This window comes from Somniosus microcephalus, chromosome 16 (assembly GCF_052327205.1).
Source record: "Somniosus microcephalus isolate GS21.2 chromosome 16, FLI_Smic_1.0, whole genome shotgun sequence".
Taxonomy (NCBI): Eukaryota; Metazoa; Chordata; class Chondrichthyes; order Squaliformes; family Somniosidae; genus Somniosus; species Somniosus microcephalus.
The window spans coordinates 48,249,938-48,265,656 of record NC_141002.1 but is presented as its reverse complement, the minus strand read 5'-3'; the positions used below and the strand labels follow the sequence as shown (position 1 = coordinate 48,265,656).

General features: G+C 46.7%; 1 protein-coding gene across 3 annotated transcripts in view; it reads right to left on the bottom strand.

The window, feature by feature from the left end:
* Positions 1 to 15,719, bottom strand: part of LOC147106135 (polyglutamylase complex subunit TTLL1) — a 101,531-nt gene that overhangs the window by 53,656 nt on the left and 32,156 nt on the right. For all 3 annotated transcript variants that reach the window (XM_086008946.1, XM_086008947.1, XM_086008945.1), the window contains exon 3: positions 10,177 to 10,385. In XM_086008946.1, the coding sequence (XP_085865072.1) occupies positions 10,177 to 10,385 (209 nt within the window). The remainder of the gene's footprint in view (positions 1 to 10,176; positions 10,386 to 15,719) is intronic.

The following is a 15,719-nucleotide window of genomic DNA, read 5'->3' as shown; positions in this document are numbered from 1 at the left end:
TCATCCTTAAGTGGCTCTAAACAAGCCATTAATTACCTGAATTGTGTCCCCTGCTGTGAACCCGCCGCTGCGTGTCGGGTCTGCTCAGTGCTGACAGACCTGACATCGGGAAAGGCGTGTGGTGGCGGGTTCACAGAGGAGTCCCGACCCGCTCGGGAAAAAAACACTTTCCCACCTGACCCGCCACCGATTGCGCCCGCTGACCCCCTGCAAAATTCCGGCAACGAGTGGAAAAGACCCTGAATGCTGAAGGAAGTCGGAGAGGCTCTGGCTACAATCTTTCAAACATGCTAGGATATGAAAGTTATGACAAAGCACTGGAACATTGCTGATAGGGCACATCTGTTTAAAAAGGGAAAAACTATTGTCCAGCTAATCAGCTATTGTCTGGGTAACTATTGTCCAGTCATCCTAATATCAGTAGTGGGTAAGTTTTTAGAGGCCAAATAATACAGGATAAAATTAATACTGACTTAGAAAGACATGAATTAATTAAGACAGCCAGCATGGATTTGTAAAAGGCTAGTCATGTCTGACAAATTTAGTACAGGTAGTATTCTTTGAGGAGGTAACAGGACAATATAAGGACATAAAAGGACAAATAACAGAATTGTGGTTAATGGATTTTTTTTGCACGGCCTAGAGTCAGTACAAAGAAGGTTCACTCGGTTAATCCCGGGGATGAGGGGATGGACATATGAGGAGAGGTTGAGTAGATTGGGACTCTACTCATTGGAGTTCAGAAGAATGAGAGGCGATCTTATTGAAACATATAAGATTGTGAAGGGGTTGGATCGGGTGGATGCGGGGAGGATGTTCCCAATGATGGGTGAAACTAGAACTAGGGGGCATAGTCTTAGAATAAGGGGCTGCTCTTTCAAAACTGAGATGAGGAGGAACTACTTCACTCAGAGGGTGGTAGGTCCATGGAATATGCTGCCCCAAAAAGCTGTAGAAGCTACATCATTACATAAATTTAAAACAGAAATAGACAGTTTCCTAGAAGTAAAGGGAATTAAGGGTTACGGGGAGCGGGCAGGAATTTGGACATGAGTCTAGGTTCGGATCGGACATGGCCCTGTGGGTAGCGGAGCGGGCCCAGGGGCCGTGTAGCCTGATCCTGCTCCTATTTCGTGTGTCTAATTCTGTTAGATTCAGGAGATGGTTCTGTGATAGTAGATTGGCGGTTAGGATCAGATCAGCCATGATCTTATTAAATGGCGGAGCAGGTTTGAGGGGCCGATTGGCCTACTCCTGCTCCTATTTCTTATGTTCTTATGTTCTAGAAATCCGATCACACCCAGAATTGGAAAGAAATCGGCGAGTACGTCAATGCCAGGAGCATTGCACCAAAGACATGGCTGCAATATTGTAAAAAATTCAATAATCTATCTAGAATTCTCAAGGTAAGAAGATGGCATTACCATCGCCGAATCCCCCACTATCAACATCCTGGGGGGTCACCATTAACCAGAAACTTAACTGGACCAGCCACATAAATACTGTGACAACAAGAGCAGGTCAGAGGCTAGGTATTCTGCGGCGAGTGTCTCACCTCCTGACACCCCAAAGCCTTTCCACCATCTCCAAGGCACAAGTAAGGAGTGTGATGGAATACTCTCCACTTGCCTGGACGAGTGCAGCTCCAACAACACTCAAGAAGCTCGACACCATCCAGGACAAAGCAGCCTGCTTGATTGGCACCCCATCCACCATCTTAAACATTCACGCCCTCCACCACCGGCGTACCGTGGCTGCAGTGTGTACCAACTACAAGATGCACTGCAGCAACTCACCAAGGCTTCTTCGACAGCACCTCCCAAACCCACGACCTCTTCCACCTAGAAGGACAAGGGCAGCAGGTGCATGGGAACACCACCACCTGCAAGTTCCCCTCCAAGTTACACACCATCCTGACTTAGAAGTATATCGCTGATCCTTCATCGTCGCTGGGTCAAAATCCTGGAACTCCCTCCCTAACAGCACTGTGGGAGTACCATCACCACACAGACTGCAACGGTTCAAGAAGGCGGCTCACCACCACCTTCTCAAGGGCAACTAGGGATGGGCAATAAATGCTGGCATTGCCAGCGACGCCCTGATCCCATAAACGAATTTTTAAAAATTACTTAATGCTTACAGCTACACCACTTACAACCTCATTAATTACAACACTGACAGCAGTCACAAGACTGCCCTCCCCCACTACCCTTCAATCTTCTACAATCACTGCACCACACTTCACTACACCTCCTGCTCCTCATACTCACACTGCTATTAAAACTCTCTTATCTACAACTCATATCTCACATGCAGACTATCAGCTAATCCACAATGACAGCTACATACCTCAAAGACTCTCACTAACACACTCCTTTTTTTCTTGCAGGTGAAGGTCACATACGACAGCAGGCAACAGTCTGGAGCCAGAGGAGGAAGAGACGTCTGCACATCCTCTTCCCCCTTGAAGAGACATCGTGACGATCATCGAAAGGACAGTGGAGGTCATGGACATTGGTGATGCTAAAGGAGACGCCGCGCAGTTTCTTTGCACCTAATCCTCTTTGTTTCTTCTGGTTTCTCCCTCATCCCACACACTCTGCATTACAAGCTGCATGTACTTTAAACACCCACTTATTTCACTCTGCTCTCCCTTACACAACAAACTAACCCTTGTTCCTCTCTTTCATTTCAGCTGCTGAGAATGTCAACACCCCTCAGCCAGTGGAGGAAGAGGAGTGCAGTGTTGCAGAAGATGCACCATCTCTTGAACTGGCTCTTGCAAGCACCTAAGTTAGAGGAGGGATCAGCACGTGGTGACTCACTGGGCACAAGTGTGCAGGAGTTAGGGTAGGGGGATAGTACACCACAAGTGCCAGCTCACCGGAATGCAAGGTTGCATACCAGTTCCGCTGCAGAAGAATCAAATGCTGACTTTGATGGCCCATGCTAACGAAAAAGGCTCATGGACATAGACCGGGAAATGCTTGGTGCACATGGTGGAACCCACCATGATGGAGCATCTGATGGCAACTCTGACAGCTTCCATGGCAGTACAAACTGCTGCCATTGAAGCTCAGATGGCTACTATGGCAGAAAATACTGCTGCCGTGGAAGCTGAGAAATGCTCCCTGGAGACCCTCTGTGGATATGGCCTCCTTTTCAGTGCCCTCCTCCTCCTCATCCTCCCTCTGGCAGTTTATCCTGCTCTGTGCTCCAAGTTGCTCCTCCTTGTCCTCTATTTCCAAAGGTGACCCTACCTAACCACCCATTTCTGGAGCCAGACTATTTGTGAGGCAAAGAGGAACAGCAGTGCAAAAGCAGCAAAACCTCTCTCTCTGTGCAGACAATGTGAAGTTTAAGGAGTGATAGAACACAGCAGAAAATGGCTAGAAGTCAAACAATAGCCAGAAATACTAAACCCGCAACTAACCTGTAAGTACTGCATGATCTCTTTAAATAGCGCTGGTGTGAGGGCCTTCATGCTGGTTAGCTTCACGCTGTGCTGAACGAGGTCAGCACATGGAGAGTGAAACGCTGGGGCGGTCCCAAAATGGAAAATGGACCCTCATCTGCATGCATTATTTTAATTTTGAAAGCGTGGGATCCTGACACAGGCTTGAGGTGTTCGGCGCCTTCCCGGATGCTTCTCCTCCACTTTGTGTGGTCTTGGACCAGGGATTCCCAGGTGTCGATGGGGATATTGCATTTTTTCAAGGAGGCTTTGAGGGTGTCCTTGAAGTGTTTCCTCTGCCCACCTGGGGCTCTCTTGCTGTGTCGGAGCTCCGAGTAGAACGCTTGTTTTGGGAGTCTCGTATCGGGCATGCGGACAATGTGGCCCATCCATCGGAGCTGATCGAGCGTGGTCAAAGCTTCGATGCTGGGGATGTTGGCCTGAGCGAGAACACTGACGTTGGTGTGCCTATCCTGCCAATGGATTTGCAGGATCTTGCAGAGACAGCATTGGTAGTACCTCTCCAGTGCTTTGAGGTACCTGCTGTACATGGTCCATGTCTCTGAGGCATACAGCAGGGCGGGTATCACTACTGCTCTATAGACCATGAGCTTGGTGCTGGGTTTGAGTTCCTGGTCTTCAAACACTCTCTTCCTCAGGTAACCAAAGGCTGCACTGGCACACTGAAGACGGTGTTGGACTTCGTCATCGACGTCTGCCCTTGTTGACAATAGACTCCCGAGGTATGGAAAGTGGTCCACGTTGTCCAAGGCCTCGTCATGGATTTTGGTAATCGAGGAGCAGTACTGTGTGGCGGGGACAGGTTGGTAGAGGACCTTTGTCTTACGGATGTTTAGTGTAAGGCCCATGCTCTCGTATGCTTCGGTGAAGGTGTTGAGGATGGTTTGGAGTTCGGCCTCAGAGTATGCGCAGATGCAAGCGTCGTCTGCATACTGTAATTCAATGACAGAGGATGGGACGACCTTGGATCTGGACTGGAGGCGACGGAGGTTGAACAGTTTCCCGTTTGTTTTGTAGATTAGCTCCACTCCAGCGGGGAGCTTATTGAGGGTGAGATGGAGCATTGCAGCCAGGAAGATCGAGAAGAGCGTTGGTGCGATGACACAGCCTTGCTTGACCCCGGTCTGTACGTGAATTGGGTCTGTGGTGGATCTGTTGGTCAGGATCACGGCTTGCATGTCGTTGTGAAGCAGGCGGAGGATGGTGACAAACTTTTGAGGGCAGCCGAATTTGAGGAGGACACTCCATAATCCCTCACGGTTGACGGTGTCGAAGGCCTTTGTGAGGTCAAAGAAGGCCATGTACAGTGGTTGGTGCTGTTCCCTGCATTTCTCTTGTAGTTGACGCACGGTGAAGATCATGTCCATTGCGCCCCTTAGTGGGCGGAATCCGCATTGCGACTCTGGGAGGCGTTCTTCAACCACTGGGAGAAGGCGATTGAGGAGGATTCTTGCGATGACTCTCCCTGTGGCAGATAACAGGGAAACTCCTCTGTAATTACTGCAATCGGACTTGTCACCTTTCTTGAAGATGGTCACGATTACGGCATCTCTGAGATCCCCTGGCATGCTCTCCTCCTTCCAAATAAGAGAAATGAGTTCATGTATTCGTGCCAATAGTGCTTCTCCGTCATGTTTTAGAGCCTCGGCGTAGATTCCATCTGCCCCTGAGGCCTTGTTGTTCTTCAGTTGTCGGATGGCCTTTTCAACCTCATGCCGGGCTGGGGTTGTGCTGAGGTAGTGGCGGGTAGCATGCTGCGGGATGGAGTTGAGGACACTCCCGTCGAAGAGAGCGTCTCGGTTAAGGAGATCTTCGAAGTGCTCCTTCCAGTGGGCACTGACTGCCTCTCTGTCCTTGATGAGTACCTCTCCGTTCTTGGTCCGCGGTGGGGTAGGACCTTGGGTACTTGGGCCGTAGGTGGTCTTGACTGCGTTAAAAAATCCACACACGTCGTGGTTGTCGGCTAGCTGCTGGATCTCCTGCGCTTTCTCCACCCACCATCTGTTCTTTAGGTCGCGAGTTTTTTGTATGTAGAGCTGCTTTCTTGCTCTTGAGTTCTGTTGCTGTTTCCAGATCAGGAATGCCTTGCGCTTGCGGCTTATTAGCTCCTGGATCTCCTGGTCATTCTCGTCGAACCAATCTTGGTGTTTCCTGGTCAAGTGACCAAGCGTCTCTTCACAGGTGCTGATTATGGAGGCCTTGAGTGCAGACCAGGCGCTGTGGACACTCTGTGTCTCTGAATCACGGGGAGTTGTCAGATTGGTTGTGAGGCGCAGGCTGAATAGAGCTTTCTTAGCAGGGTCTTTGAGTGCTCCAGCATTGGTTTTCCTGTGGCATTGCTTCTTTTGCCACCGCTGTTTTGGGGCTACTTTAATGGAGATGACAGAGCGGATTAGGCAGTGGTCTGTCCAGCAGTCGTCAGCTCCTGTCATAACGCGGGTGATGCGGACGTCCTTGTGGTCCCTCGCTCGGACGATGACGTAGTCCAGCAGATGCCAGTGCTTGGAGCGAGGGTGTTGCCATGAAGCCTTGTACTTGTTTCTCTGACAGAACACGGTGTTGGTTATGACAAGGTCATGTTCTAAGCATTTTGTCAGGAGGAGGGTAGCGGTGGCGTTGGCTTTCCCTACCCCCTCTCTGCCGATCACACCTCCCCAGAGGTCTGTGTCCTTTCCAACTCTGGCATTGAAGTCGCCAAGGAGGATCAGCTTGTCGCCCATTGGGACTCGGGACAGGGATTGTTCGAGGCTGGAGTAGAATTCCTCTTTGGTCTCGTCTGTGGCTTCCAGTGTTGGGGCGTACGCACTGATGACCGTAGCGCACTGGTTCCAGGCTAGGGTGAGCCGTAGAGTCATGAGGCGTTTGTTTATTCCACAAAGGGAGTCTCTGAGACGTTCAACTAGCTCATTTTTTATGGCGAAGCCTACCCCATGGAGGCGGCGTTCTTCTTCAGGTTTGCCTGTCTCGAAGAAGGTGTAACCACCACCTTGCTCCTTGAGCTGACCTTCCCCTGCCCGCCGGGTCTCGCTTAGGGCGGCGATGTCTATGTCAAAACGTCTGAGTTCCCGGGCAACGATAGCAGTACGGCGTTCCGGTCTGTCGCCATTGGGGTTGTCCATGAGGGCCCTGACGTTCCAGGTCCCGAACTTCATTTTAAAGGGTGGAAGATGCCTGTGCGTGAATTCTTTTAACGTGGGGTGACCATTGCACACCAGCTACCACACGGGCTTGACAGAGCAAGGTTTTGGTCCAATGACAAGGGGATCCAAGATGATTGGAGACCAGGCTCTGCTACATCGGCCTAGCACACACACACAAACATACTCCTACTGTCCTCCTCCCTCCTTCCCGCAGGTGCTCTCTGCCTGGGTTTCATAGGCTGCAGTGTGATCCTCCCGACCCCGCTGCTGGTCCATGCTGCGCCATTCCTGGGCCTCAACCTCACTGCTGGGCTCGTCCTCGCTCCTGGGCCTCGTCCTCGCTCCTGGCTCCCAACCTCGCTCCTCCTATACCAATATGGCAAATGTCACACTTCCGGCCCGCCATATTGGGGGCTTAATAGGCCGCCTAACATCTGAAAAATGGGCGCTACGCAGCCCAATTTCTAGGCCATTGGCTTTGGGTAAGTTCAGTCAGTTCATAATGATGCCAGTAGATGGAGAGCTTCACTTTAAGGAGAGCAGAAGTTGAAATGTTCTTGTCGCAAATATTTCATAGAATCATAGAAATTTACGGCACAGAAGGAAGCCATTTGCCCATCGTGTCTGTGCTGGCTGAAAAAGAGCTATCTAGCCTAATCCCACTTTCCAGCTCTTGGTCTGTAGCCTTGTAGTTTATGGTACTTCAAGTGCATATCCAATTACTTTTTAAATGTGGTGAGGGTTTCTGCCTCTACCACCCTTTCAGGCAGTGAGTTCCAGATCCCCACCACCCTCTGGGTGAAAAAAAGTTCTCCTCAACTCCCCATTAATCCTTCTACCAATTATTTTAAATCTATGCTCCCTGGTTATTGACCTCTCTGCTAAGGGAAATAGATCCTTCTTATCCACACTATCTAGGCCCCTCATAATTTTATACACCTCAATTAAATCTCCCCTCAGCCTCCTCTGTTCCAAAGAAAACAACCCCAGCCTATCTTATCTTTCCATATAGTTAAAATTCTCCAGTCCTGGCAACATCCTCATAAATCTCCTCTGTACCCTTTCTAGTGCAATCACATATTTCCTATGTGGTGACCGGAATTGCACGCAGTATTCTAGCTGTGGCCTAACTAGTGTTTTATACAATTCAACCATAACCTCCCTGCTCTTATATTCTATGCCTCGGCTAATAATGGAAAGTATCCCTTATGCCTTCTTAACTACCTTATGTACCTGTCCTGCTACTTTCAGGGATTTGTGGACATGCACTCCAAGGTATCTCTGTTCCTAAACACTTCTCAGTATCCTACCATTTATTATGTATTCCTTTGCCTTGTTAGCTCTCCCCAATTTAATGATTTACCACAAAGACTGACAGGTGTATTTGTACTGTAGCGGTTTTCTGGAATACTACTAAAAAGCACTGCATTTTTTTCAACAAAGTGCAATTCCACAAACTAGCAGAAGCAGTACAATAATGATTATGCAAACTGCATTTAACTGATCACTGTCCAACAAATCCATTCCATGAAGCTCCCTCATGAACTATTCATTTGATCAAAGCCAGCTAGGGTGGTTCCAAGATTGGTAGAATTGTAACAGTCATTCAATGATGGCTCATTTCAGAAAAATGTACTGCCTAGTGTGGAACTGAGCCAGGTTCGACCTTCAGTTTGTGCTGAGCTAACAATTGGGAAACATCAACCAGTATCAGAATCAGCGTGTAGTGCCTCCTGCTGGGAAGTGCACATGTACGGATAGCAAGTGAGGACAGGATTGTGATGCTCTCCACAATCCAATTGCCTGCTGCCACTCGCTGCCAAAACTCACACCTTCAGGAAAGAAGGGGAGAAAATTTGTGGAGAAAAGGTTTTTGACAGAACCATTATTTTCTCAAAGACTATTCCATTACACTGTGTAAGTTCTTTCCCTCTGTCTATGCTATTTAGTTGAGGTAACTTGCAATATTTCTACTCCTTTAGTTAATCCAGGAAACTATTCAGGCTAGTTCACAAGAATGGTACATTGACACCAGGTGGAAGAAATGCAAGCTTTTCACTTTCCTTTTAAACTGGGAACTTTAAGCCTTTCACATGTTCTATGTTGTTAGACAATTACTGCCAACTCCACAGCCTGGCCCTGTGTGTTTTGCTCTTGCTCCCGAGTTCTGAATATATCCTGTAGGGAGAAACTTCACATAATATTATGTGGAGTATAATTGGAATTATAAACATCTTTAATTATATTAATATATACAGGAGCTGGTAAGACTAGGCTTTAGGCTCAGGTGATTTACAAGTGATTTTCCTGGAAATACATGTTTGAGAAGAAACAATGGTGGTAAGTGAGTGGCATGAAACAGATTAACTACTTTCTCTGGCTTTTCTGGAGACTGAATTGAGCTAAATGGAACCAAGCTGGAGAGAAATAGCTGCACAACCAACCAACAATACCTGTGCACTGGACAGCCGTACTGATTCTTCCAATGCTCTTATTAGTGGTTCCTCCACACAGTCACTTGTTCTATTCAACGTTAAACATTCAGGCCTGTCTGTTGTACTTAAGATTTTCATGTCATTTCTGGTAACTGGGGAAAGTACTGGGGGTATTACATAGGGAGTGCATGAGACCTTGAAGCAGTCAAGGCGGGTGTGGAGCCTGCAAGCACTGGCTCACATGTTAATCACACAGTTAAATGCACTTCTTTTGTACGCATTGCTGGTCAGGGCTCAATTAGCTGTGATGGTTGGGTTGTGGGGAAAGCTGTTTGAGTGATTGGAATATGGAATGGGTAAGTTAGTGACTTCTGTTATTAACTTTCAAGAGTTTATTACACATTTTAATTTTATGGGGTATATATTTGGGTGGGCAGGGAACTGCTATGCTGGCTGTATGATAGAGTCATTTTATTGGTGCTGCAGTGTGATTTGGGGAGATCATTTTTCGGGAGGGAGTAAGGTTTGTGTATTGTTACTATTATTGGTGAGATAATGAACATAGAAGATAACCAATTAGAAAACAGAAAAACACAGAGGCTACGCACACTTAATCAACAAGGAAGGAGAATATTGACATGTTCAAGAGGAAATTTGATAGACATTCAGCACAAAGACAAAACTCTTAATTTAGTATAAAATAGGGTCATCAACCTGAAACGTTAACTCTGTTTCTCTCTCCACAGATGCTGCCTGACCTGCCGAGTGTTTTCCAGCATTTTCTGTTTTTATTTCCGATTTCCAGCATCCGCAGTATTTTGCTTTTCTTTGTATTTGGTAGAAAGGTGGATAGTGTAGAGTTTGTGGGAGTGATTTTATTATATTGTGGTAAATTTATTTCTGTTGGTGGCAGGTGTTTTGGCCAATGCTTTCCACATAGTTAATGCTTAATGATATCTACACTGCAAGATTAGCAATTGCAATATACGCATTGAAAATTTATCCTATGTTTATTTCAGTTTTGATAATCTGTAACACAGTATATTATTTTATATATGCTGTTAATTCAATTATAGTATTTTGCCACTTTGATCTCAAACAACTATAAGATGTACAACATGGGTACCTAAGTGAACATATTTGCCATTTTCATCCTTTTCTGCTAGAGGACTTCCCTCTTTATCGAGCTCTTTGCGATAACGCTTTATGTTCTTAATCATCAAGTCCTTCCTGGTCAGCTCATAATGGTTGGGGAAGTGGTTTACAATCTGATCATCTGAAAGACGGTAGCCATTCTCAACACTGAAGGCATTCCGGATGGTCTGTACACTCATCCTGCATGGTAAAAGTAAGACCAGAAAAATGATTGACGTAATCTCATTTCCCCATAGGAAATACAAATATGATAACAGGCAACATAAAATTCCCCAAATTTAGTACACTCCAAGGCCATTAGATTAGCTGCTGTGAGAAATGGGAAAATTCACACTGGCACAGAAGGTTTTTTTCATTCTCAGGATGTGTGCGACACTGGCAAGGCCGGTATTTATTGCCCCTCCCTAGTTGCCCTGAGAAGGTGGTAGTGGGTTTTCTTCTTGAACCACTGCAGTCCACGTGTTCCCGAAAAGACATTAGTGAAGCACTTGGGTTTTTACGACAATCCAACAGCTGATACAAGCCTTTTTTTCATATGTTTTAAACTGAATTCTAATTCTCAAACTTCCAGGGTGGGATTTGAACTCACGTTCTCTGGAATATTAGTCCAGGCCTCTGGATTACATAACCACTACACTACCATACCCATAGGATGTTGGAGTTAAGATACATTGTTGGAACAGAGCACTGCATCTGGTTTTAACCTTGAAGTGCTTGACACTCTCACAGAGTGGATAAAAATCTTGACATCCCTAACCCCAATGAACAAAAGGAAATTAGATTGCATTTTTTGGAATCATAACAGGGATTATTTTTATAAAATCTTGAGTACTCTACTTGTATGGATAATAATGGATTGAAGACTGCCATTATGATAGGTAAAGTAATACATTTATAGTGGTTGTGGTACATTTTTACACAGTGTGTCATTGTGGCACTGTAGTACAGTCCTTTGGACTGGAGTGGTAGTTCTTGGGTTTCAGCCCAAAGTTTCTCATTTACGGACTTTCCACTCCCAGAGAAAAGAGCGCGGTGCTGGAGAAACATCACTAGTTGAGGCCAAAAATTTGAACAGGAGGTAAATTGGGTGACCCTAGTGTAAGGTCAAAAATGTAGTGCATGTGCCTTTAAGAGCCCCCTGTGTACTGTAATGCCGGTAATGGCCACTCGGGCTATATAAGCCTGTATATTGTGTTGTATCAGTTAGTTCACCTCCAGACTTTGTTCAGTAAACACCTGTGAAACCAATCCTGCCTTCCGTGTCTCTATGAACACACGGATACAACAGTGGCGATGAATTGGAAACGGACTTACCTGCAATTCGCCAGCACCTCAAGGACATCGATTCCTCAGACGTCCAAAGTCGAAGAAAAGCAAGAAAAAAAACCAAAAAAAACTGTGGTTTCACCAGCTAGCCGAGCTGGTGGCAGGTACTGCAATAATCCTTCCTGGGTGGCGGGCTGGGGCTCCATCGGCTGGCTCTGCAGCGGGGCCGAGCAGCGAAGGCGGAGGCAAACAGAAACAGAGGGGGGGAGCACTCGGGAGACGGCCGGCGCTGCAAAGCAGGTCGGCGTTCGGACCAAGCAGAGGGGGGGAAAAGTCCCAGAGAGTCCGGCGGGAACGAGTCTCCACCTGTAAATAAAAAAACCGCGGAAAACAGCGTTGTCAGCAGCGGCGGGAAAGCGCGGGAAGCGCCATTTTTTTCTGCAGGGAAGAAAGGAAAGCGCAGGAAGCGCCATTTTTTTTCCAGGATGCCTAAGGCTGGCAATATTGATGCTTTCGATAACGATATAGAGGATTGGACCACATATGTGGAAAGAGTGGAGGTATATTGCACAGCAAATGTAATAGAAAATGATAAAAAGGCATCAGTACTTCTAAATCTAATGGGTGCAAAGACATACGGGCTGTTACAAAACTTAATCACTCCAGCCAAACCAAAGGACAAGAATTTTAAGGAAATTGTTGATACCCTACAGGAGCACTTAAACCCAACACCGCTGCTGATAGCGGAACGATTCAAATTCTTCAAGAGGAATCAGCACAAGAATGAAAGTAACGCTGATTACCTCACCGAATTAAGAAAGCTATCAAAGCACTGCCAATTCGGGGCAGGACTGGCAGATTCTCTTCGAGACAAATTCGTTTGCGGTCTCCTAAGTGAAGGAACACAGAAAAGGCTGCTTTCTGAGAAAGATGTGACACTGGACAAGGCTTTCAGTATGGCTGTATCATACGAAGCAGCCGCAAGAGGAGCTGCAGAGATACAGCAAAAGACACAGGACTTCGGCACCAATGAAATGACACAGGGTTTCGAGAGATGTTATCGCTGCGGCAGATCCAACCATGACCAGAGGGACTGCTGGTTCAAGGACAAAGCATGCAGGCAATGCGGAAAGATTGGACACATTGCACGTGTATGCCGATCTGGACAAAAAAAATCCACGGACAGGAAAAAAAATCAATAAGGAAAAGTACAGAAAGGTACAAATGATGACGGACAGTAGCTCCGAAGACCAGAAGAGCGATAGCGACTCCGGAAACAAGAGACTAAGCTGTCTCAAATTACATAATGTAATTGCCAAATAAGATTACCAGACCATTTGGGTTACCCTCGCGATAGCGGGTCCCCAGTTAAAATGGAGCTAGATACAGGATCAGCTCTGACGGTCATAAATCGACGGGATTACGAGCGGCTATTTCCACATATACCTTTAAAAGACACATCCATTATCTTGAAAACATACACGGGGCAGAAAGTATACCCCAAAGGAAAAATAAGGGTGCCTGTTGTATACAACGGCAAGGAAATACAGAAGTTGTATTTATACGTTCCACAAGATGGTGGTCCACCGCTGTTGGGACGTGAATGGATCAGGAAGATACGTTTAGGCTGGCACTCCATTCAGGCACTGACGGTGACCAGTAAGAAAAAAAATGATGACGTCATACCTGAACGATTAAAAGACATCTTGGCCAACACCAAGGAAGTGTTTCAAGAGAAACTAGGAACCTTGAAAGGCATCACCGCCTCAATAAAAGTGGAAGATGCGGCAATTCCCAAGTTTTTTAAGGCAAGGCCGGTGCCATACGCAATACGTCCAGCAGTCGAGGCAGAGCTGGAGAATTTGGAAAAGGCAGGCGTATTATCCAAGATAGATTGGAGCGAGTGGGCAACACCCATCGTCCCGGTCATGAAGAAAACGTTGAATAATGATAAATCTGAAGAACAGAGAAAAATTCGCATCTGTGGAGACTTCAAGGTGACTGTAAACCCGGTCCTTCACACGGTACAGTATCCTCTTCCGAGGATAGAAGATATTTTCACCTCACTATCCGGAGGGAAACGTTTCACCAAAATTGACTTGGCACAGGCATATCTACAGATGGAGGTTGAAGAGGCCTCTAAAAAGTATCTTCACGATAAATACACACAAAGGCCTGTACCAGTACAATCGACTGGTTTTCGGAGTAGCATCAGCTCCAGCTATCTGGCAAAGAGCTATGGAGCAAATCCTCCAAGGGATTCCGGGGACTCAATGCTACCTAGACGACATCCTTGTAACAGGAGAAAACGACAACGAGCACCTTGCCAATTTGGAGCAGGTGCTCACTAGGCTGAGAGAACGGGGTCTACGAGCAAATCGCCCCAAGTGCGAATTTTTCCAGAAACAAATATCATATTGTGGCCACATAATTAACAAGGAAGGGTTGCATAAGTCACCTGAAAAAATTGAAGCGGTCATAAAAGTCCCAGCACCTGAAAATGTCTCACAATTAAGGTCGTTCCTGGGATTGATAAATTACTATCATAAATTTTTACCGAACTTATCAACTCTTCTGCACCCTCTTAATGAACTGCTACAAACAGGAGTAATTTGGAAATGGAGCGAAGACTGTAAACGTGCCTTCCATAAATGCAAAGACTTAATCACGTCCAAGGAAGTTTTGGCTCATTACAACCCATCACTGCCAATCAGACTGGCGTGCGATGCATCCCCTTACGGCGTAGGAGTGGTATTATCGCATAGATTCCCTGATGGCTCGGAGCGGCCGATAGCTTTTGCGTCACGCTCATTGAACTCAGCTGAGCGTAACTATGCCCAGATAGACAGGGAAGCACTCAGCCTAGTATGGGGAGTGAAGAAATTCAACCATTACCTACACGGACAAAAATTTACCTTGTTGACTGACCATCAACCCCTCGTCTCCATATTCAACCCTAAAAAGGGTGTTCCCATTATGACAGCGCAAAGGCTACAGAGGTGGTCCCTTTTTCTAGGGGCACACCAATATGACATAGAATACAAAGGATCAAAACAGCATGGGAATGCTGACGGTTTATCGCGCCTACCGTTGCCAATGGTAGAAGAGGCACCTACAGTAGACCCAGTGGAGATGTTCCACTCTACCATAGTGGAATGTCTACCAGTAACAAATTCTGCCATTGAAAAGGAAACGAGAAATGACCCGACTCTCTCACGAGTCTACGATTTAACAGTGAAGGGATGGCCAGCACATGGCGAACCACTGTTGCCAGCATTCTCGCAAAGAAGAGAACAGCTGTCAGTGTGCCGAGGAACCTTGATGTGTGGATCCAGAGTGGTGATTCCACCCAAACTCCAGGATAAAGTGCTAAAGGAGCTTCACGAGGGGCATCTGGGTGGAGTGAAAATGAAGAACCTAGCCAGGGCGTTTGTATGGTGGCCAGGTATCGATGGAGACATCGAAGAAATGACCAAGAGCTGCCTAGGATGCCAGAAGGTCCAAAACGCTCCACCACAAGCCCTCATCTCCATGGCAAAGGGTACACATCGACTTTGCTGGTCCATTTATGGACTCAATGTTCTTAATCGCGGTTGATGCACACTCCAAGTGGCCGGAGGTAATAAAGATGTCTTCCACCACCACGGAAAAAACCATCACAGTATTAAGGACCATATTTGCCAGGAATGGGCTGCCTGAACAGATCTGTTCTGATAATGGACCGCAATTTGTGTCCGAAGAATTCAGGAAGTTCTTAAAAAACAATGGGGTTAAGCACTACACGTCCGCCCCATACCATCCCGCCACCAATGGATTGGCTGAAAGGTTTGTCCAGACCTTCAAGAAGGCCATAAAGGCCATGGGTAATGAAGACATAAAACTTCAGCATAAGGTAGATAACTTCTTGTTTGCATACAGGAATGCAACACATATGGTTACAAACCAAACTCCCGCCATGATGTTCTTCAATAGAAGCCTAAGATGCCGGCTGGATTTGAGCAAGCCAAACATCAGAAGGGACGTGGAGAACCGGCAATTTCAAGGCATGAATGAAAGGCCAACTAGAACCTTCCAGATAGGTCAACAAGTTTTGGCCTGGGACTACCGTACCGAGAAATGGCAGCCTGGAACTATTTGCACACGACTAGGACCGCTGATGTATACCGTGGACATTGGAGAAAGCATAATAAGGCGCCATGCTGACCAGATCATAGAGTCATCCGAAAAGGGACAACCTACACCACAACT